At 37.3% G+C, this 21,225-nt stretch overlaps 2 protein-coding genes across 2 annotated transcripts in view; one reads left to right on the forward strand and one right to left on the reverse strand.

The window, feature by feature from the left end:
• Positions 1-170: 170 nt before the first annotated feature.
• On the reverse strand, positions 171-11,318 carry pelo (pelota homolog (Drosophila)). The gene is made up of 13 exons (XM_015389808.1): positions 11,094-11,318; positions 10,660-10,752; positions 8,252-8,402; positions 6,285-6,375; positions 5,642-5,805; positions 4,925-4,985; positions 4,651-4,812; positions 4,522-4,568; positions 3,950-4,023; positions 3,800-3,871; positions 3,469-3,543; positions 3,342-3,373; positions 171-607 (listed from the first exon to the last, which is right to left on the reverse strand). Exons 1-13 carry the CDS (start codon positions 11,132-11,134, stop codon positions 513-515), a joined length of 1,158 nt encoding a protein of 385 aa, XP_015245294.1. The 5' UTR covers positions 11,135-11,318; the 3' UTR covers positions 171-512.
• A 1,669-nt stretch (positions 11,319-12,987) lies between these two features.
• The window catches only part of LOC107094299 (serine/threonine-protein phosphatase alpha-2 isoform-like), a 12,536-nt gene continuing 4,298 nt past the window's right edge, over positions 12,988-21,225 (forward strand). The window contains exons 1-5 of the mRNA XM_015389838.1: positions 12,988-13,375; positions 15,154-15,285; positions 16,230-16,460; positions 17,251-17,355; positions 19,866-20,089. Of these exons, the coding sequence (XP_015245324.1) occupies positions 13,321-13,375; positions 15,154-15,285; positions 16,230-16,460; positions 17,251-17,355; positions 19,866-20,089 (747 nt within the window). The 5' untranslated portion in view covers positions 12,988-13,320. The remainder of the gene's footprint in view (positions 13,376-15,153; positions 15,286-16,229; positions 16,461-17,250; positions 17,356-19,865; positions 20,090-21,225) is intronic.

Here is a 21,225-nt window from a genome sequence, read left to right on the forward strand (position 1 = left end):
CCGTTATCAGATTGAAATCCTGAGCATACTTGATTCATAGTTTGCTAATTTGCAGTAGCTTGTGGGATATAACCCATTACTAAAGAAAAGCCTGCAAACTTGCAATGCACAATAAAGTTTATATTTTTATATCTTGGGCTTAAGTGTATATTTCATGCCTGGTAAAAACTATTCATGAGACGAAGTGGAACAAATTGTGGTTCTCTTGTTTAATCTCAAAGAAAAATTAGGTCTCTGTACATTTTGAAGGGAAAAATCTGTTTGAATCTGGATCTGGCAACAACTGGATGATGGTCTAGCTAAAGCTAGCCCTCAAAAGCATCAATTCTATCAACACTGGAAAATAATGGCCACCTAGAGAAAGCAGGTGTTGTTTTAATGATGAAGAGATCCTGCTATGGTCCAACAGTTTGTTTCTAAACACACAATCACTGCAAAGGTGTGTGATTTGTGACAGTGAGGGATCCGGGTTTTTTCGGCTGCTGAGGAAGACTTTGGCCAATCAATGTAGATCAGTCTTCACCCGAGCTGCTGTCGTCCTCTGCGTCTGATAGATCAGCGATGGGAAAGCGCAGGATGGCGGCCACGCCGCTCAGCTGAGTCAGCTCTGAGGAGACAGTTCAGGATAAATCACTGCAGTGGGATTTTTAACGACCTAAAAACACCAAAACATGCCTTTTTCTAAATGAATGTCATTAGGAATGGAATATGGGCAGATGACAAGGCAAACTGCATATTTGGCATTTACTTGACGATTGAAAATACAGTAACATCATTTATACTGAATTAGATAAAAAATATAAACTATAATGATAAATGTATTTATGTACAGATTGGCACCCATGCTTAAAGATAAAAAGGAAAATACATTCAGCTTTCATTTACATGATTTTTTTCAAAAGTAATAGTTTCCAGACTAGCAAATTTTGGCCATTAAGTTGCAAATAAATATATATATTTTTTTTAATACTAAATTATTCTGCTTTAGAAAAAATTATACTTTAAGAATAAAAAAAACCTACTACAGTCTGACAATGAGTGTTACATTGTGACCTTTAAAAGGTTTGCATGCAAAACAGATTAGAAACTTGTTGCCGTGTGCAAAGCTGATCTACTAACCACGCAGCACACTTTGAACTGCATGTTGAAAATGTGCAGAAAAATGCTAATGCAAAAATGTCTGAATTTAGTAGCCCCAAAAGAGGTAAAATGAGAATCTTTAAATATATGTGGGTGGTCCGAAATGAAATTAATATAATTTTAGTAGGGAAAAATATGGGACAGAAGAATGCAGTAAGAAGCTGGATAAATAAAAGATAAATTAAATGTTTGCTAACACCAACCAAATGTTACCGGCTATCAAATAGCTGTTATTAAATAGTCTGTAAAAAGAGCAGTCAAGCATGACTTGCTGGCTGGGAGGAGTTCAACTTACATCACCTTTAAGGTCATATGAGGTCAGAGTAAAATCCATTGACCTTGGGTTTAGCTTTTCTCCAAAACGTGCAGAGTGAGATTTTTTGTGCAAGCTTTACAGAATCTTATTTGCAAAAGTAAACAAACGAGCTGTTAGAGGAGATTTTTGTTTTTTCTATGTAAAACAGCTTGAAAATAGAGTAGAACTATAAATTGAATCTGAATTAACAAACCAGAGTGGTATTTATTTAGGTATTTATTGCAAAAGTGTTGCAGCTGTGCTCTTGCAGTAGGGTGTTTCTCCTTAATTTCATCAGGAGGTGTTTGTGTGTTTGGGGTGGGGCCAAATATGATTTAGATATATCTGTGAAAGTCATATATTAAATCTTTTAACTTATGTTTATCTTTTATTTGTAGCAGTTTTAAATCCTTCTTTTGACATTGAAAAATGTAATAAAAATGATCTCCAACTATATGACTGCTACCAAACCACCCATGACACACACCATGTCCTTATTCAAATAGTTCAAACTGAACTGGTTTTGTCTCTGCTAACTATTGTGTTCGTAATCTTTACAGAATCCTCACAACACACCCAGCTATACCTCAGCTAATTGTATAATGCATTGTCCTGTGATTTAACCAGACTCTGTGGTGAAACTTCAAGTCTGGTTCAACCTGAATTTTAAAATTGGAGTGCCTTCAAGCAGGACGTTAAAACAAAAAACAAAAATACAGATAGATAAAATGCTAAAATCAAGGGGGAGACAAGTCAACCAACGACTTTACAGAGCATCATTTAATTTTTTTTTCCTCTTTAAATATTATAGACAGAGTGGAAAATCAAACTCTTCAAACAAAGACATGACAAGACATTTTACTCCAGAACTTGAACAGTTTAAAGTTATTTACAGTAATTGTAGCCCATGCTGTTAAAAGTGTATTTTTTATACGTTTATAGCTTAAAGGAAGTGGAGGATTCTTCACTATGACTCTAAATCTCATCTCTCTTTTCCACTCAGCCCCACTGCTATATTATCTAAAACTTTTAGGTGAGACAGCGAGACATTTTATTTTTTATAAGATAAAAGTTTTTGTGTTTTTCTTTGGGACCCAAACCAAATGCATCTGGATCGAATCTACATCTTGTGTAGCGTGTTTACATTTGTAAAGCTAGAAGAGGTGAAGCTTTGTTTCATAGCTGGGGTCCCAAACATCTGGATCACTTTAACAGCGTCTAATAGACCTTAGAAGCCGTTTAGCAGCTCTCATACAACCAGTTTCTGATTTTTAGTTTTTGGTTTACCTCCGTAACAAATCTGTAACCTGGAGTTGTCCTTCCCGTTTTACAGTTACAGTAGGTACCTTTGTTATAAATAATTAGTAAAAAAGTCACTATATCCTGACAGTAGAACAGTGTTTCTTTAAGGCTTTTGAGGGCTGCATCAATAGAACCTTTTAATGTGTTTCTGTGCAGATTTTTAGTAAACAAGTCCATTAAGGGAGCGGTTATATGAGAGTACGTTTTAATTATCCTAAAGACTGATGATTTGAAAGTATCTAAAAAAAACAACAATGATTTCATCAGGGATTTTTGCTCTTTCAAATGCAGATATTTACTTTCATAAACCTGTTTCTGGAAAGGAAAACGCTTGTTTTTATTTGTTCAATTAAGTGCAATTCTGAAAGGACAGAACATAGAAAATACACGACCCTATAAAACTTGAATATACAGGTTAACCGCAGAACATAATCTATTTTTGAAAGACTTTAAGACTAATTTCACCTCTGTTCTGTTTACTACTAGCTTTATACAAATCGCACACACTCGTCTATTTTCCATAACCATCATCTAACACTTAGATAACATTTTCTAACTCCATATTAAAGAAAAACATTATTCAGACAACATTTTTGTAACTTACGTTCCCCAGAGACATGAAGGCTTGAGAATATTCTGCACAGAGGAAAAAAAAACATTTTTACAAAGAACAAATATTAGATATACATATATAGTAACTTTCTGTAGGCAGGTTGTTAATGGAAAGTTACCTGACATTTCCACCGTTGTCTCTTACGTTGTCGACCAGCCGCACATAACGACTCCGTGTCTGAATGTCCTGATGTCTGGAGGCAAAACAAAAACAACATATATGCAGTTGTTGCACTGAGATGGATGGTTTCTGCTGCTTCCAAAGTTTCCACAGCAGATTTCAAAGGTGAATATTAAATGTCTCCATAGAGACACAGAGGACTGCGTGGATATGTGGAACGATGGACCAATGGAGGCTGAATTGTGGGTTAAAATCAGATGAAAATGTTAAATTTAACAGCAACCTTTTAATTCTGTGAACCCCTCCAGGATTCTCCTCTCTTTACGCACCTGAACAACTTATCGCTTATCAGCAGGGTGTCGATGGCCAGCGCGTCAGCAGCTTTTTCTACGTGAGCAACTCTGAGGATGTAAATCAGAACAAAATGAGTGGAATTGCTGCTGATCCCAAACTGTTTGCTCTTGCTGATGGTTTCTCACCCATAGAAGGCTCTGTCGGGCTCGTGCTGCAGCATCTTGTAGAAATCTTCCAGGGCTTTCACCTCTCCAGCTGCCTGGAGGTTTCACAGAAATGGGAAAATCCATTTGGAATTAGTAAAACACTAAGTCATAAAAATTGAGATCTAAATTGCGATTATTTTCAACCAATACTGCGATTACGATTTAATTTTGGCTTCCTTTGCACATAGATCTGCATTATAGCTGGAACTATTTTCCCATTGTAAACATATTTCCACCACTTAAAAGGCTGGAGTGAGAAAACATTAGTATCTCACTCTTGTTAATTGTAATATGATAAAAATTTTGCACGATTTGAAAATTGCATTTTCTTAAATTGCGATTACATTGCAAATGCTGTTAATTGCCCTGCCCTATTTTAGATAAACAAAAACCAAAAGGACTGAATACTATTAGCACCTGATGCGTTCTCCATTTGATTCCGTTTTAGTTTATTTTCCTGAAACTTTAGATCAAAATAAGCAAATTTGTGAATTCCAAATTAAATCTGTCCTCTTCCCCTGACTTGCTGCCTTGAAGACCATTTTGCTTACCTTGGTATCGGAGAGCCTGCTGGTCACCGCGGGGTCACAGAGGATTTCTGGTAAAACAAGCATCCTGCTTCGTCTTACATTTGAATTAAAATCTGACTGTGTCATTCAAATTTGTCCAGCGCCTCCTACCTTTGAGGGAGTATTTATGGCCTGATGATGAGTGGACCAGCATGAATTTGGGTCGGTTTTCCAGCAGGACCTTGTTGTCCTGTCGCACCGCCTCTTTGAAGACGTAAGCGAAAAACTGGTCCTTCACAAACCCAGGACTGGCCACCAGGATGCACTTTACCACTAACCACAATCAGAAAAGAGATTTTCATCTGGATTAGCAGCTATAACTCAAAACAAAACACTGGAGTATGTTGAACAAGTACTGGTACTGTGAGTCATGGCGGTGACAGACCTTCAAAATTGATGTGACGAAGTATCGCCTGCATCACAGCTTCATAAAACCGCTCCAACGCCTGGAAAAAAGAGAAAATCATCAGTCTTAAGACTTTAAAAGCTGCATTTCTCCTTACTGTGTGACAAAGAGACTGAATCAGGTTACACCAGGTTACACCTCTCCAAAGTATTCAGACCATAAAGGTCTTAAGAATCAACCACAAACAGACAGAAAGCTGTGACCTGAAAGAAACAAAGATGGTTTTATAAAAATTTTTAAATAAAATCTGAAAAGTGCTGCGTGCAATTGTGTTCACCTTCCTTAAAGTATAACTCACCCCATGTAAAAAGATAACCCCGCCCCCAGACAAAATGTTGGCTTGAGTTCCAGCTAAAATTCAACTCTTTGCACAATTACAGTTTGGCCGCATGTTTACACACGGCATCAACCTCATGTTTTTTAGTAAAACGTATTTATGCATCAATGAGGTGCAAAACTGCAATGCAAACACTTTTTACGCTTCGCACTAGTCAGACGATCTGCAACTGAACCTTACTGCCTCACAAAAAGGATAAGAAGAAAACAGGAATTAGTTGCAGAATGACGGCGAGGCATATTTGGATCAATGAGGAGATTTTTTTACATTTACTTCGCTACAATGAGCTCCATCATGTTTTTTCCAGGACGATTTATTCTTGATCAACATATTCCAACGAGCCACAGCAGAGGACCAACCTTCTCATGCTGGCTGCAGCTTCCCTTTCTCTTCCGAGGAATGGTGACTTCCACTTTAGCTCGCAGCAGAGTCATGGCTGGGGTCACCAGCACCACGTTAGCCAGACCCTCCTGCATGACCACAGCCGCCACGTCTGCCCTCTGCACTGGGTCACATGCCTGCTCTGAAGACGAGGGAACAGACATGTTTAATGGGTCATTTGCTGTGATGGATGCCTTATGCAGGTACAGATTTTATTCAGAACATTTAAAAAATGCAGCATGATTGATATCAGATTGATATTCAGATTCTAACAAATCCAATAAATGTATTTATGAGGACCTTTCAAAATATAATGAGTGTGAAGCCAATCTGAACAATACTAAAAATCATACCATTATAGGTATCATGTTAGACACAATTATAACCAAGAGTTATATTAAAATACATCAGAATTCATCTGATAAAAAAAAAATGAAATTGGCAGCAATAAAAAGACTACGACAAATTTAAGTGATTTAAGGAAAAATATAGATAAAAACATGAAGCTAAAATAAACTTTAAAACCTGAAAGGAAATCAGCCAGTCTCAGCTTGTGTAACATTTAAGGGGCATAATTACTCTCACCGCATCATGAAACGTTTAACAGGAGCTCCTGCTTACCGATTCGATCCAGAACCACGCTGTCCCAGCACTTTTTAGCCAGAGTGAACTTCCTGTTGAGCTCGAGCTCAATAGTATGGTAAGCCCCCATCTGAAAAAAAACATCATCCGCACAGCCACCTTTTATTAAAAACAGGTCTGATGGCAAATAGGAAGAATTTAAAAACAATTGAGGAGCATTTATACTATTATGCTTTTAGCAGCAGTCAGTTCTATTAACAATGGAAGGAAAATGCACCATAGGTGGATCAGATTATTAGGAAATCTCTTCGTTTTATGCTGTTCTTCTTTAATGCTAGGTCCATAAATACTCAGAAAGGGCCACTTTTTCTCCCAGTTTTTGTTCTGTGCATCAACACATTGCATTTTTAAAGCATAAACTAATGCAGTTGAGGAGACTCTACTTTAATTCAATGGGTTAGAAAAGAGATTGCATAAAAATGCGAGGAACTAGTGCACTCTTTCATATGATCCCCTCTGTCTGCAGCTTTAGCGTAAAGGACACCATCAGATTTTAAAGGCTCTGACAGACATTTACTACAGCAGCTATAAGATTTCATCTGTTTTTGAGCCTTTTTTTTTTAATCATGTAAGACACACATGTTCATTTAGGTTATGATCAGGCATCTGATTTCCACTTCTTCTCCTTAAAACCTATGGAAGCAAATCGTTACCATATTTAAAATGAAAAAGCATTTCCAGAAATGCTTTTTCATTTTAAGAATGTGGCTGCATTGTTTGGCTCATAAATGAAATTAGTAATCAATCATCCTATTTGCATTTGCAATTTCTTCTTCAACACTGCTCTTCCTTTTACTTAATTACAATTAAAAAGACATTGGAGATTTATTAAAAGCCTGGTCAGCAAGGACCTGAGGAAGAGCGGCTGCTGACGTCACTCTGCTACCCCCGCCGCTCAGAATGCTTTTTGATTTTCGAGTTATGGACAGTACTTTGCAGGCAGACCATGAAAACGAAAAAGCAATGCCTGCTGTGTTTTCTCTTTGATTATGGCATAAATTGTGCAGTCTGAAAGAAGAAAATGCAAACAGGATGATTGATTACTAATTTAATTTATGAGTCAAACAATGCAGCCACATTCTTAAAATGGAAAAGCATTTCTGGAAATGCTTTTTCATTTTCAAATTTTACATTTCAAATTGATTTTTGGTATGTATTTGCTGGGGTACATTTTGAAAAATAAATCTCAAATGTCTTTTTCTTTTTCATTTTAATTAAGTAAAAGGATGAGCGGTGTTAAAGAAGAAAATGAAAATGCAAACAGGATTATTGATTATTAATTTCATTTATGAGTCAAACAATGCAGCCACATTCCTAAAATGAAAAAGCATTTCCAGAAATGCTTTTTCATTTTAAATATGGTAACGATTTGCCTCCATAAAAACCCACAGGTTGCTTTGTCTCTATGTCTGGGTCGTTGCCCAACTGCATTATGAAACGCCGCCCCATTGATTTAAGTGTATATAACTGGATAAAAGCTGACGGTTTGTCTTTGAACACCTCAGGATGCACACGGTTGCTTCTGTGTAGCATCATCAATTAACACCAGTGTCCCAGTGACAGTCATGCACACCCAGGCAATCACACTGTCTCCCCAGTACCACACAGATACCGTAGCGTGTTTGGGCTCAGGAGTCTTCTCAATCCATTTTTTCTTGCTATCATTCTGGTAAAGGCTGATCTTGATGTTTATCTATCCATATAAGGCAATGTCCAAAATAGCTTATGAATCCCTCATTTATTTTCAGACAGTCTCCTCTTGGGTGTTGATGTTTCTGCAGCTAAATAGTAGCTTTTTTCACCCACTTGTGAAGCTCCTTTAATTATATGCCGTTTGTTCATAGTAAAAAATTCCAAAATGCAAGCATCACATCTCAAATCTGTTTCGTTAATCATACGTGCATGCATGATTTCCATTAAATAGAAGAGAAAAAAAAATCTCAGACCTTGACATACTGGTTCTCTTCAATGTTGGTGCCCTTCACTCTCAGCTGACAGGCCTGTGAGTCGAAGTCGATCGCCTCAACAGACAACGTCAAAGTGGTCCTGACTCTGGAGCTGCCCACACTTCCTGTAGTGGACTCAGTCTGCACCTTCCTGTGTAAGAGGGAGTCAGAGACTTCAGTTGGGGTTTATAAGATCCATTTCTACACATGGACTTTATCTATAAAAATAAATATAACAGCTTCTACACATTTTTAAATATAAAATATGAGAATTTTACCAATTATTAAGTGGCAGGGTAGAGATTTTATGGCAGACAGAAATAAGTAAACTAAAACCCCTAAAATTCTTCATTAGAAAATAACACTTTTAATGAGCTGTAAAGCTTGATTTAATGGGTGTTAATGATTACAGGGCTGCCAACTTTCCACCAAACCTTGGGGTGAGATTTCGAAATAGTTTGGACAGGAAATCCTGTCAAGGTTAGATGAGGATAGGCGCAGCTATACGTTGGAGGTTTCCAGAGGATTTAATTGAAACAAAGTGAATTTTTTATAGCAGAGCAAATGTTACTGAGTAACAATAAGTAATCCATAGTTATGTGGAACATTTTTCTCACAATATACATTATTTTCTACATTCTGGTGATTTTTAGAGAATTAAAGTAAAGCAGAATGGGTCCTACTACAATACTTGCATTTTTAATATACTTTAAACTAAGAATTTAACAACTTTGTTCATTAATTATTCTCTGCAGTTCAAGTAAATTAAACAATGTGGAACTAACACGCTATTACTGGATTACTGGCACTGATACAGGAACCAGTGCAACGAAACCTATGCAAACTACACTCTGTATGAATATTTGGTAATAGACTAAGGATTAAAAAGCTTCATTCATTATCTTATTAGTTACAATCAATCTTACAATTGACAAAATGGCTAAACAAGTCAGACCTTCTAGGAGGCGGTGGATTTTATAAAATCTCACCATGACAGCAGACAGCACTTCTCAGGATGTTTCATTTGGAAGGTGTGATGGAAATAAAGTTTTTAAACATATTCAATGGAATAAGTAATGGAATAAGTGATAATAAAAGAACAACATCCCTGTGGTTTCTCCTCTATAAATCCTGGATAACTGAGCTGTTCTGCACATCCTCTCTGGATGTGGTTGGTCTTTTCTTGAATGGCTGATCTTTTGAAAAATAAAACGCAATGGTTCTTTTTCTTTTTATGGACCTCCTGTGGGTTTGAGACGCAAACCTGGAAGCTTTAAGAATTTAAATATTTGTGTTAGTTTAATTACTCCTAAATGCCAACGGGAGATTATTAAACTAGACAGTAATAATTATTTAACTTGTGAGCAAAACATGGTCCTTGTCTGTTAGCACTAAGGTTATATTAAAAACGTGGACTGGATTTTGATCACCATGGTATTTTTTGTATACATAAACAAGTGGAACGGAGCTGAGTTTTAATCAGAGGCGTAGCCAGAACATTTTTCATAAGGGTGGCCAGGCAATAACCATTGTACACTGAGGGGGGGGAGTGGATAGGCACCAGAACCTCAGGGTCAATCTACACTGTTCCAACAGGAAAATTAACGAGCAAAACATCCATATTTTCTAAATAAAACGAACTATAACTAACTATAACTATAACTCTGTAATTTCTAGATAAAAGGTATAGTGGATAAAACTCGTAAATCTTTTCCATTCTCATTACTTACCTACTTCTATCAATAAACATTCTGCATAAAATTTATATTTACAAGCACTAATATCTACATAAATTAATTATTTGATAACTTCTGTACTTATCATCTTTGATGTTAGTATATTGATGTGCATAATTAACCAATTCAATTCAGTTTATTTATATAGCACCAATTCACAACACATGTCATCTAAAGGCACTTTACAGTTCACTAGATCATACAGTCAAACTGAGTCAAAGTTTTCTATCTAAGGAAAACCAGTTGATTGCATCGACTCGTTGACTCGAATGCAATCCCTCACACTAAGCATGCTTTGAGCAACAGTGGAGAGGAAAAACTCCCTTTTAACAGGAAGAAAACTCCAACAGAACCAGGCTCAGTGTGAGCGGCCATCTGCCGAGGCCAACTGGGGTTCAAGGAGACAGAAGCAGAGATACAAAAAGCAGCTGTAAAAGGTGGCCCCGTCCAGGAAACACTTCAGAGTATCACTGCTGCCATCATCTGTATAAGATGGGAGGAAAAACTGGGGTGGCCATGGCAACCCCTGGCCCCCCATCCATCTCCGCCTCTGATTTTAATGTATCATCTTTTAGTGTGAGAAATTGGGAATATGTAGTGAGAGCGTGTGAAGACACTGAGATGGGCGAGTCTCACTCCCAATGGGTGAGAGCTTGACAGCCCTGTGATTACCTGATGGTTGAGGCTCTCAAACTGTCCCCCACTTGGAGCAGGTTATAGGTGTGCCACATGTCCTCCGCCTCCTCTGGCATCAGGGTCACCTGCCTGGGATAGTGGATCATTACTTTGTTAACTGGTAACCAAATCCAAACATGCTTATTGAATCAATTCCCCCTTCTGGAGAAAGAGGATGCTACAAACACTAGATTTTATTTAGTGCATAGTCATACTGATGCTGTAATAAAGGCGCACCTAGGTTTGTTGTTATGCTTAATCATAGCAACGTTTAGTCTATAGCAGTGACATAAACGAAGCACACCTTGCTAATACTTTCATTTTGACTTTGAAATTAAAAATGATCCGTGTTGATTAAACGTGATCTTTTTATCTCCGCTGACACGTTTAGAAAACAGCATGCTTAGTAGCTTGCTAACATTAGCACTCACCCGGCATTATCTTTCTCAATGTCTTTATTCAGCAACTTCATGGCTGGACGATTATAACATTTAAAAAAGAGGAATTAACCTAAACTACCGAGGTTCGAATGGAAGCAAGTCAGATGCATTTTTAGGTCAATATGAGCACTAACTAAGAAAAAGCCATGTCTTAACTTTAGAATGAATCACTCGGTTGGTTCATATTGCTAGGCGCTGAGGCGCTGCGTCACCAAAAAATGCGACCTTCCATTTCGGTCACTTCCGTGAGCGTTTGTAAGGCAAGACATTTAGTCATATAATAATGAAACATGATGCACAAGGCACCACAGAATCAAGAAATTTAACAAAACTATATATAAACCTGAGAGCAGATATAATAAATATAAATGTATGGTTACAGTTTACACAATAAAAGGGGGGAAAGAAAGGCAAGTTAGAGAAAATATGGTTTTGCGTCATATTTGATTTCTAATAATTCTGTATTTATTTCATTATGGAAACCTACTCAGTATATCAGGCATGAAATGATATACTTTTTTTTTCATTCTATTTTTTTCCAAGGTTTTTTCATAGCTTGTGTTTTAGTTTTGGCCTAGTAGTTAGAGCAGTCCGCTTGTGCTCTGAGAAGTTGCAAGTACCCGGTTTGATCCCCACAGCCTCCACTTTGGGTTTCTGAGCAAAATCCCTAACAAAACACTGCTCCCCGGGCACCACACAATGGCAGCCCACTGCTTCCAACGGGGATGGCTCCAATGCAGAGAGTGAATTTCCCTATTGTGGGAAAGTATCTTTGCTGTTCCTAGAACTGTACTCTTCTGGACCCAGATGTCTGATGTATTTCCCTTGATCTGCATAAACACTCCGCAAGTTTGGGGGTCACTGCCCCGAGTTACCCAATGACCATGGTCACCACTGTTGCCTTGACCTTCCAGGTTTCCTCCAGCTCTTCTCTGAGCTCCTGGTATATCTCTAGGTTCTCATTTCCCTTTTTCCTGATGCGCATGTTCCTTTCCTCTGCTTTTTGTCCACCACCACAATGTCCAGTTGGTTTGCCATTACCATTCGGTCCATCTGTATCTGGAAGCCCCACAGGATCTTGGCTCAGTCATTCACTACCATCTTTGGAGGTGTTTTCCACATTAACCTTGGGGTTTCCAGCCAATGCTCTGCACAGATGTTCCTGTATACTATTCCAGCCACTTGGTTATGGTGCTCCATGTAAGCTTTCCCTGCCAGCATCTTACGCCCTGCAGTTATATCCTGGATTGTGTCAGGAACCTCTTTGCACAGTCTGCACCTGGGGTCTTTTCTGGTGTGGTAGATCTGGGCATCTATTGCTCTGGTGCTCAGGCCCTGCTCTTGTGCAGCAATGATGAATGCCTCTGTGCTGTCCTTCAGTCCGGCTTTGTCTAGCCATTGGTAGGATTTCCTGATATAGGCCACTTCGGTTATGTTCTGGTGGTACATCCCGTGTAAGGGCTTATGTGTATGTAAATAATTTAATAATAATAATAATTAGAGGACACCAAAATATAAAATACTTAACATTCAAACTAAATTACAGAGAAATGTTCCAAATTGAGTACTGTTATATAAAATAGAGATTGCTCAATACTATTTCTGTCAGTCTTAGCTGGGGTTTGTATTATTATTATTGTTTTATTTAGGATATTTATGAAAAGTAATTTGCCAGGTATGTAATTTCGATTATGTGCTAGTACAACCTGCCGTACTTGAGAACTACTCCATTTTTATTTCAAGCTGATGAGCAAATACTGACAAACTTCAAGCACAGCCAATCCTAGAGAAGGTTTAACACCATAGGTACCGCCTACCTCAAAAAATTAACCAATCACAGCTCAAAAACAGTGTTGCCTACTTCCGTTAACCATCTCTTCCAGCTAACGCTCCCCTAGCCTTTTTTTGTCGATTGCATGGTGCTAGTTTCTGCGGCATAAGCGAGGTTGTCACGGGAGAAATACCAACATCTACAGGCTTACAAAGATATTTACTGACAAATATTTGACGATTTTTATTTCTTGCAGCACATGTCAGCCATTACACTTCCATTTATTCAACTCCCGGCCTCACACTTTGAGGTTGACAATTATTCCCCAAGGTTAGTGAGCTAGCGCGCTAGCGATAGCCGATTAAAGTAGTTAAGCTAACGGTAACTCGGTAGCCTCCACATCTCTATTTTCTCCAATACTACAATATAAAAATATAGGGGGATAAAATGGCGGAAGCCGATAAGCTGAACATCGACTCCATTATACAGCGCCTGCTTGAAGGTAAGAACCAGAGTATACATTTATCCCTTACATAGGTGCCATTTTAACAACAGGGAAGCCGCCAATGCTAAGCTAACCCAGTTAGTCATCTTTAGCGGCTTGAAAACGTAGCTGAATTTTGAAACTGTGCACGAGCCCGATGATCAACTAGATTTGTATAGAGGTTTATAAAACTCATTGTTTTAATGTCTTACCATTGAAAAACATAATGAATCTATCTAGGTAGTGTGCTTCGTTATACTTAAATTTACACTTAAACGAAGGAAACCATCTTTTACTAAAGTCAGGATCAACACATTACAGATCATTACAGATCGGATTCTAATTTATTGATTGGTACAAATATCAGAAATTAAGAAAGTCAGCATAATGGTTATTGTTTAGTCATTTTTTTAATATTTAAAAAATACCCAGAACCATAAACATGCACATTTTAAGTGTATTATAAATTTCTTATTCTCTCAGAGAAATATTTGCAAGGTTTTGATGAATTTTCTTCATTATTCAGTTGTTTGAGTTAATGCTGTGTTTACTAATCGATATCAAATGTAGTCCCAGAAAATAAAATAAAAACAAATTTTGAATATTTATATTTAAGAATTTGAAACAGGATTTAACAGAAATTAAATTTCATATAGAAATATGTTGCATTTTTTTGTTAGACAATAATTTAAGGTATTAGCATAGTTCTGTTATTAACAGGAATAAAAATCAGGATTTATTTTATTCCAAATTTAAACATTTTCTATTATTAAAAAGTATAATTAGTAAGGCTAGAAATTTGCTTCTCATTGTGATCATGAAAATATGAGCGTAAAAGTTTCTGATCTATTTAAAAAATTGTAAGAATTTTCACTTTGACCTGTGAGCTTCTAAAAGAAAAAAGGGAGTGACATTAAAAAAGTGATATATATTTGTTTTCAAATTAAGGAGTCAGTGATGATTAGGTGCATCTTTCTTGTTAATCGCCTCATAAATGCGTTTCACATGCGAGATGCAGGTTTTCCCAAAATTAGAATTTTTTTTTAGTGTATGCAATGACAATATCTCTTTTTTTTTAGTACATTTTTTTTCACAATTCCATTGTGTTGTTTGGTATTTTAGCAAGATTTAAATAGATTAAACTAATATCGGAGATCTCAACAGGTTGCAAGCATCACCCTTTCTGCTCCAATCACCAATCCATGACTCTAATTCACTTTAAATACTTTCAATGCAATTTTTTCTTATTTACATAAAAACTTCCCCTGATATTTTAACTTGCAGATATTCAAATATCACAAATTCTGATCATGAAATATTAGAATTGTTGTTTTTAGAGACACATGAGGCTATTAGCGGCATCAGTAGTTTTGAAATTTGTTCTAAAATTTTTCTTAGGTCCTTTAAGAAATAATCCAGGTGTCAATAAAAATGTAGACATGCATGATGCACGATTCTCCAGGATGATGCAGATTCAGACATTGAGGTTTTAACCATACCCGCTGTATCATTAAAAAAAAGACCAGAGTTTTGGATCCAACAGAAATTTGGAGGAAGTACAAGAGGATATTTGATATTAAAACTGTTTTACTGGTTTGTGACCAACTCTTTACTTGGTGCATAATAACATGTTCAATAGCGATTGCCTTTAAATCAGATTTATTTTACGCAGATGTCAAGCAACTATTCACATCTTTGGGCCTACTTTGCATAAAAGTAGGCCCTAGTATTGTTCCTTCCACCACAGTGGAAGTCGTTGTTCCTTATTTTGTCTTATGTGGTTCTTGTTTCCAAAGTGAAAGGATCCAGACCAGGTAAAAACGTTCAGCTGACAGAGAATGAGATCCGTGGCCTCTGCCTGAAGTCCCGGGAGATCTTCCTCAGCCAGCCAATCCTGCTGGAACTGGAGGCGCCCCTTAAGATTTGTGGTAAGCCTAAGTTATTCTCTTGTGGGTCAGGGGTCATTTTCACACAGTTTAATATTATGGTTATCGTAGCTCCCTGGAGTCATGCTATGAAGCTCTTTTAAGCATCACAATTGTTTTCTCATCAGTGGTAGAAACTGTTTTCAAAATAGTTGCTGAACGGAACTTAGCGTTTGATTTGACCTCGCCTCATTAAAATTACGCAGTGAGTCATTTTTCTTGGCGTGCCACTGCCGAGGTGTTTTGCAGTGAGAGTCTCCTTGGACTTGTTCTCCTGAGCCTTTGTGCTGATGACACCATTTAGTGCGACTGCATAGGAACATTGTGTAAAGTTCAGAAGGTGAGTGAGCTTTTGGTGCCACTGCAGGAAAAAAAAAGAAAAATCACCACAGCACTAAATTCAAGGACACATCTTCAAATCAGTTAAAGCTCCATTGATAAAAAGAAAGGGATCACTTTAAGTGAAGGTTACTGTAAAATATGGAAGATAGTGTTGAACCTCCAGCCAGCTTCTTAACAATTTAATCTGCTAATATGGAGCAGGTTAATCCAACCTTTGACCACTTTCATGTGTGCTCCCTGTAAACTACAGTGCGTCCTATATTCCTATATAATTATCTTTAAAGGCTTCCAAAGTCAGCTGTAAGCATATATATGATGAAATATTTTGTCTGGCACCATAGAGTTTGCATTTGTTAAGAAATGTTAGTCGTGTCCTGGTGCTATTGCAACTAACCATACATCTCCTTGTTATAACTTGGTCATTCCTGTCCATAATAAACACATGCTTGTTTCTTGAACAGAAAAATAACTAAGTTGTTGTAAAATATGAATATCTGTCTGTGATTCCATTCATTTTAGTTTAATATTCTGTTTCTGTTTATCTTATCTAGATAGCTCCAGTGAGTTGAATCTAAATCCAACTGAACCCTGCTTTTTCTCTTCAGGTGACGTTCATGGGCAGTACTATGATCTTCTCAGGCTCTTTGAATATGGAGGCTTCCCGCCAGAGAGCAACTATCTGTTCCTGGGCGATTATGTGGACAGAGGCAAGCAGTCCCTGGAGACAATCTGCCTCCTTTTGGCCTACAAGATCAAATACCCAGAAAACTTTTTTCTGCTGAGAGGAAACCACGAATGCGCCTCAATTAACAGAATATATGGCTTCTATGATGAGTGTAAGTCATGGAAAAAGTTTGACATTCTTACAATTTTTGAACTGAATCTTTAATCAGATGTTTAGTTTAAGCATCATCCACATATGTAGTGCCTGATACCATGCTGTAAGAAAAGACAGGGAGCTGAAAACAGAATATTTCTGGAGGAGAACCTGTTTAAAGTTGCAGCGGTCCACCTTCCAGTACAGTAACTATCCAACCAGAGCTACCATGATGTAGTTAAGATCAAAGCATGTTTGCTTAGGATTTGCCTAATCAAAATCCATAAATCCTAGTGAGAATTTGTGCTAAGTCTTAAATGTTGACTGTTTTTTTAATCATTTAATATTGAAAGATAATCCTGTTTGATTTTGCTTGAGTTTTTCTGCAAAGAAGAATGTGCAAAATATTCAGCTTCAAGGTGTTCCACGCTGATAGATGTGTTATGCAGGGATGTGTTATTCTCTTCTACAAACACAGGTTATTTTAGTGCGGTTGCATGCCACACTTTTTAGATTTTATCTGTAGAAGATCTTAGAAACGATGTAATCCTTCCACTTCACAGTTCTGGCAGACAAAGGTTTAATCAGCTGCATCAGATCCTAATAAAACTCTCTGAGCTGTTCAGCTGTAACGTGACAGTGTGAAAATGTTCACGGTGTTTGTTTCTCCGAGGCGAAGTGCTTAATCAGAGGCAGGATTATGTCGAGGAAAAATAAACATCCTAATCTCAGTAAATAATATTCTTGTTTTCTGGAGGCTTAAGATTGGAACACTGGAACCGATCCGTGGCGGTTTTCTTCTCACGCAGGTAAAAGGCGATACAACATAAAGCTGTGGAAGACCTTCACCGACTGCTTCAACTGTTTGCCTGTCGCAGCCATTGTTGACGAGAAGATCTTCTGTTGCCATGGAGGTATTGTCCTCACACGGTTAACTCGTCTCTCATATCTGCTCTGTTGTTTCTGTCAACATCACAGTCAAAGAAGCGTATAATTGACACTATTTATGTACCGTTTTCTCCGTATCAGCAGACATGGATACAGGCAAAACTTAAAAACTGATTCAGAACCTGCTGGTTGACTTGGGATGTTGTCTTTTTTTTTTTTTGCTTTACCCTGCTCATTTTGAGATATTCAGGACAGATACATCAGTGAGTGTCTTTATAAAACATTTGAAAATCTCTGGATTGTTGTAGGTCAACACATCAACACATGCATGGTAAATAAGATTGTTATTTCACTGTCAGCTGATGTGCTTTTATAGGTTTATTTAGCTGGTTTAGAAAAATCTGTGAGCTAGAAATGGAGGCAAAGGTTGAGACAAAATGGCAGTGAGTTGCATGGAGTCAAAATATGTAAACACAGACGGCTAATCTCTACCTCTGGCTTCATACATGCAGTTACATAAGCTAAAACACATGAAGGAGCTTTAACGTTCTTTTTCTTTCTTCTTTTTGTAAACATTGTTGTAGTATTATACAGAGATGAAAAATCCAGAACCTTTGTAGATCTATTCCGCTCACTCCTTCATAACAAAATGAACGAGTAAATAAATTGTTCAGCAAATGTATTGACACAGTGAATCCGCCATTCCCACCCATCCATAGGTTTATATAGGATGTAAATCACACATGGGGAATAAGAAAATCTAATATAATAACAATAAAAAGTGAAAGAAGTGCTGTGATCAGCTGTGTATGATTTCCACCTTTTTCATTGACAAACGGCCCCTAAGGAGTCGTAAAAGTTTAGAAAGGTCCTCCATACTCCGACAAAACATTTAGGGTATCCTTTGAGTTTGATTTTAAACAAACATGGCATCTGGGGTGGACATTTATTGTATTGTTTATCATCATTATAAATGAAATGTATTTAATTAGCGATTATTTAACAAAGTGATACATTTTTATTACTATAGGATGAAATAAGATTATATTACGGGATGTTTATTAACCTAAATCATACTTCTTTATGGAACTGGTGTCCTGAAGAAGCATATTGCAAATGTATATGTTTTTTTATTGGCAGTATTTTAATTTTGTGGCTATGACTGCTTTGGTACTTAAGGTATACAATTAACTAAAAACAACTTCCAAGAACGATGAAGGGTGTTTTTATCGTCAGTTTTATCCGTATAACAATACTTCCACTAAATATCCTGGAATAATTTTAACGGCGTATATACCAGCTCTTATAATATCGTTGACTGAATCAGAAAAGGATGCAGGAGCTTTGCTTTTTTTCCATCTTAAAGGGATCAAGCATCTTGCAAGGAGTGTGATTAAAGGCTGTGATTACATAGTCTTATGATGGCAGGGCAGCATGAGATTCCTCTGGTGTCTTTGGAAACGGATCCAAAAGTTGGAGACGTTCAGACAAAGTCAGAACCTTTGTATCACAACAGCAAGCTGACCTCTAATGGACTCACATTTGGATAGATCTTTGCCAGCCAGCCTGCCATTAGTAGAGTGAGCTCTATAATTTACCTTTAGGTGGATCAAACCGTGCTTAGCAGATGTAGATGATGTGTTCATCAGATTTAAGATGGAATCCACTGATCATCTCTTGAGATCAGAATCCCAGGTCTTTGTTAAACTTTCAGCATGGGTTAATGCTCTGATTCAGATCATAGAAATTGGAAATCTGTTCTTTATCGTTTGATTTCAATTCAATCCAAGATTGAATGAAACATCTTTTCTATGAAGCTCCTAACCTCTATTTAACAGAACAAATGGTTCTTGGCTGGGTTGTATGTTTGGGAAAGTTGAAAGAAGGACATAAATATGTCTTCCATATATAAGATACACATTGACATGATTCCTGCAGGATCAGTGCAATATGGAGTGAACATGTGATTTGACTCAACAGGTGAGAGGATAGAGGACTTCTGTAGCCAAAGATGGTTTCTAAACTGAGCTCCTATTCTTATGAATCGATTAACTATTGTATTTGAACTCAAATTGTTGCTAATAAATCAGTGAGCCTAAGTGATGTTGGCATGGTAAAAACTCTAGATGAACCCAGTCTGCTTTATTTACAGTTAGGATTTTCTTCAAACCAGTAATTCATTCCTGGATGTTTAGGAGCTTCAACTAGAACAGAGAAGCCCAATTTAAAACCTGTTTTAGGCGATATGTTTAACCTTTAAGGGTCCTCTTAGTCCTGGGTGAAAACAGGATGTTTCTCATTTTTGGTTGATTTCACTTCTGAAATAATGTGACTTTTTGCAACAACTTCAATCAACTAACACTTAAGTTTATAATATTTTTAAGATCTCTATTGATCCTCTTTAGAAGATTAGCGTCTGGACCGCGGAACCGCTTTTAATGGGTTTAAATGATACTTTTTTTTCTGTAAATGAAAGAAAATGTGAATAAAAAAAGAAAAGTGGTGAGAAGAAGTTTTCTGTGTTGATCCTCTCCAGGACTTTCCCCCGACCTCCAGTCCATGGAGCAGGTGAGAAGGGTGATGCGTCCCACCGACGTTCCCGACCAGGGCCTCCTCTGCGACCTGCTGTGGGCCGACCCGGACAAGGACGTGCTGGGCTGGGGCGAGAATGACCGCGGCGTCTCCTTCACCTTCGGTGCAGATGTGGTCACAAAGTTCCTCCACAGACATGATATGGACCTGATTTGTCGAGCCCATCAGGTACATGAGAGAATTAGGAAAGTTAGGTGTCATTAAAAGGGCAAACTATTCGATTTAAAAGAATATTTCTAGTTTAATAGTTTGTTATTACTGCAAGGTGTGTTCAGCTTGATACAGGCTGCGGTTTTATCACCTCCTTTTCAAAAAGTAGGTTATTATCGGCCACTTATATGGTTCCTATCTATAACCTTTGGTCGGGAGGGTTTTTGTGAGAACTTCCTCTTTGAACTCACAGCAAGCCTGTCGATTACATAATGGTTTTGTGTGAGTGGAAGTGGAGCAGGTGGAAGTCCCTTCATAACAATAGGAGAGAAAGCTGAAGCTCATTTGGACTTCTCTCCAGCATTAATGTTGGCTCATGTTTTTATTGAGGTTAGACACTTTTCCTTCAGTTTTCCATCTGATGACTATGATTTCAAAAGCTCTGATTTCCTTTTGTTTCGATGCTTCAGGCTGTATAAAAGTCACCCCTTCCTAACTCTGTTCCAGGCCCTGCTGCACAATAGATTTCAGATCGATCATGATGACGATCAGAATAATAAAATGTTTTAGAAGGTGGTTAAGTCTGCGGTAAACCAAATTATTTTAGTAAAACAGATTCTGAACAGAAGCAATGTTTTTAGTCAAATGTTCATATAAAAAGGAAAAGTAATCACTTTCTTCCTAACACCATTATTTCCTTCAAACCCAAAACATATAAAGACATTAAAACATTGTTATTATGGTCAGCCGTATTCATACCTAACCTTCACCAGGATTATCCTAATTTTTCCTACTTTCATGCTATTCTACAACCGAATGATCAGACAGAAACTCACCAAGTTGATGCTTTCTTTTAAAGAAAAAATGGGAAGAGAAAAGGCGGAGTATCTGACAGAGTTAACTCATTTTATAATTTTTTATATCAGCAGATTTTTAAGCTTTTCCCACAGTTCTATTTGTTTTAGTGCTATTTAAGAGGCTGTGATAAACCCCTTTGTAAAAGCCAGTATAATATGTATGACTGCACATTTGTATCACAAAAGGCAACTTTAGTAAAAGGTCAGAAAAGGATGTCTTAAGCAGTAATTCTTTAAAACAAATATGCAACTTTAAGGTTTTAAAGGTACACTATGCAACCGGTGTTGATTTTCCAG

Source organism: Cyprinodon variegatus, unplaced genomic scaffold, assembly GCF_000732505.1.
Source record: "Cyprinodon variegatus isolate N-32 unplaced genomic scaffold, C_variegatus-1.0 Scaffold475, whole genome shotgun sequence".
Taxonomy (NCBI): domain Eukaryota; kingdom Metazoa; phylum Chordata; class Actinopteri; order Cyprinodontiformes; family Cyprinodontidae; genus Cyprinodon; species Cyprinodon variegatus.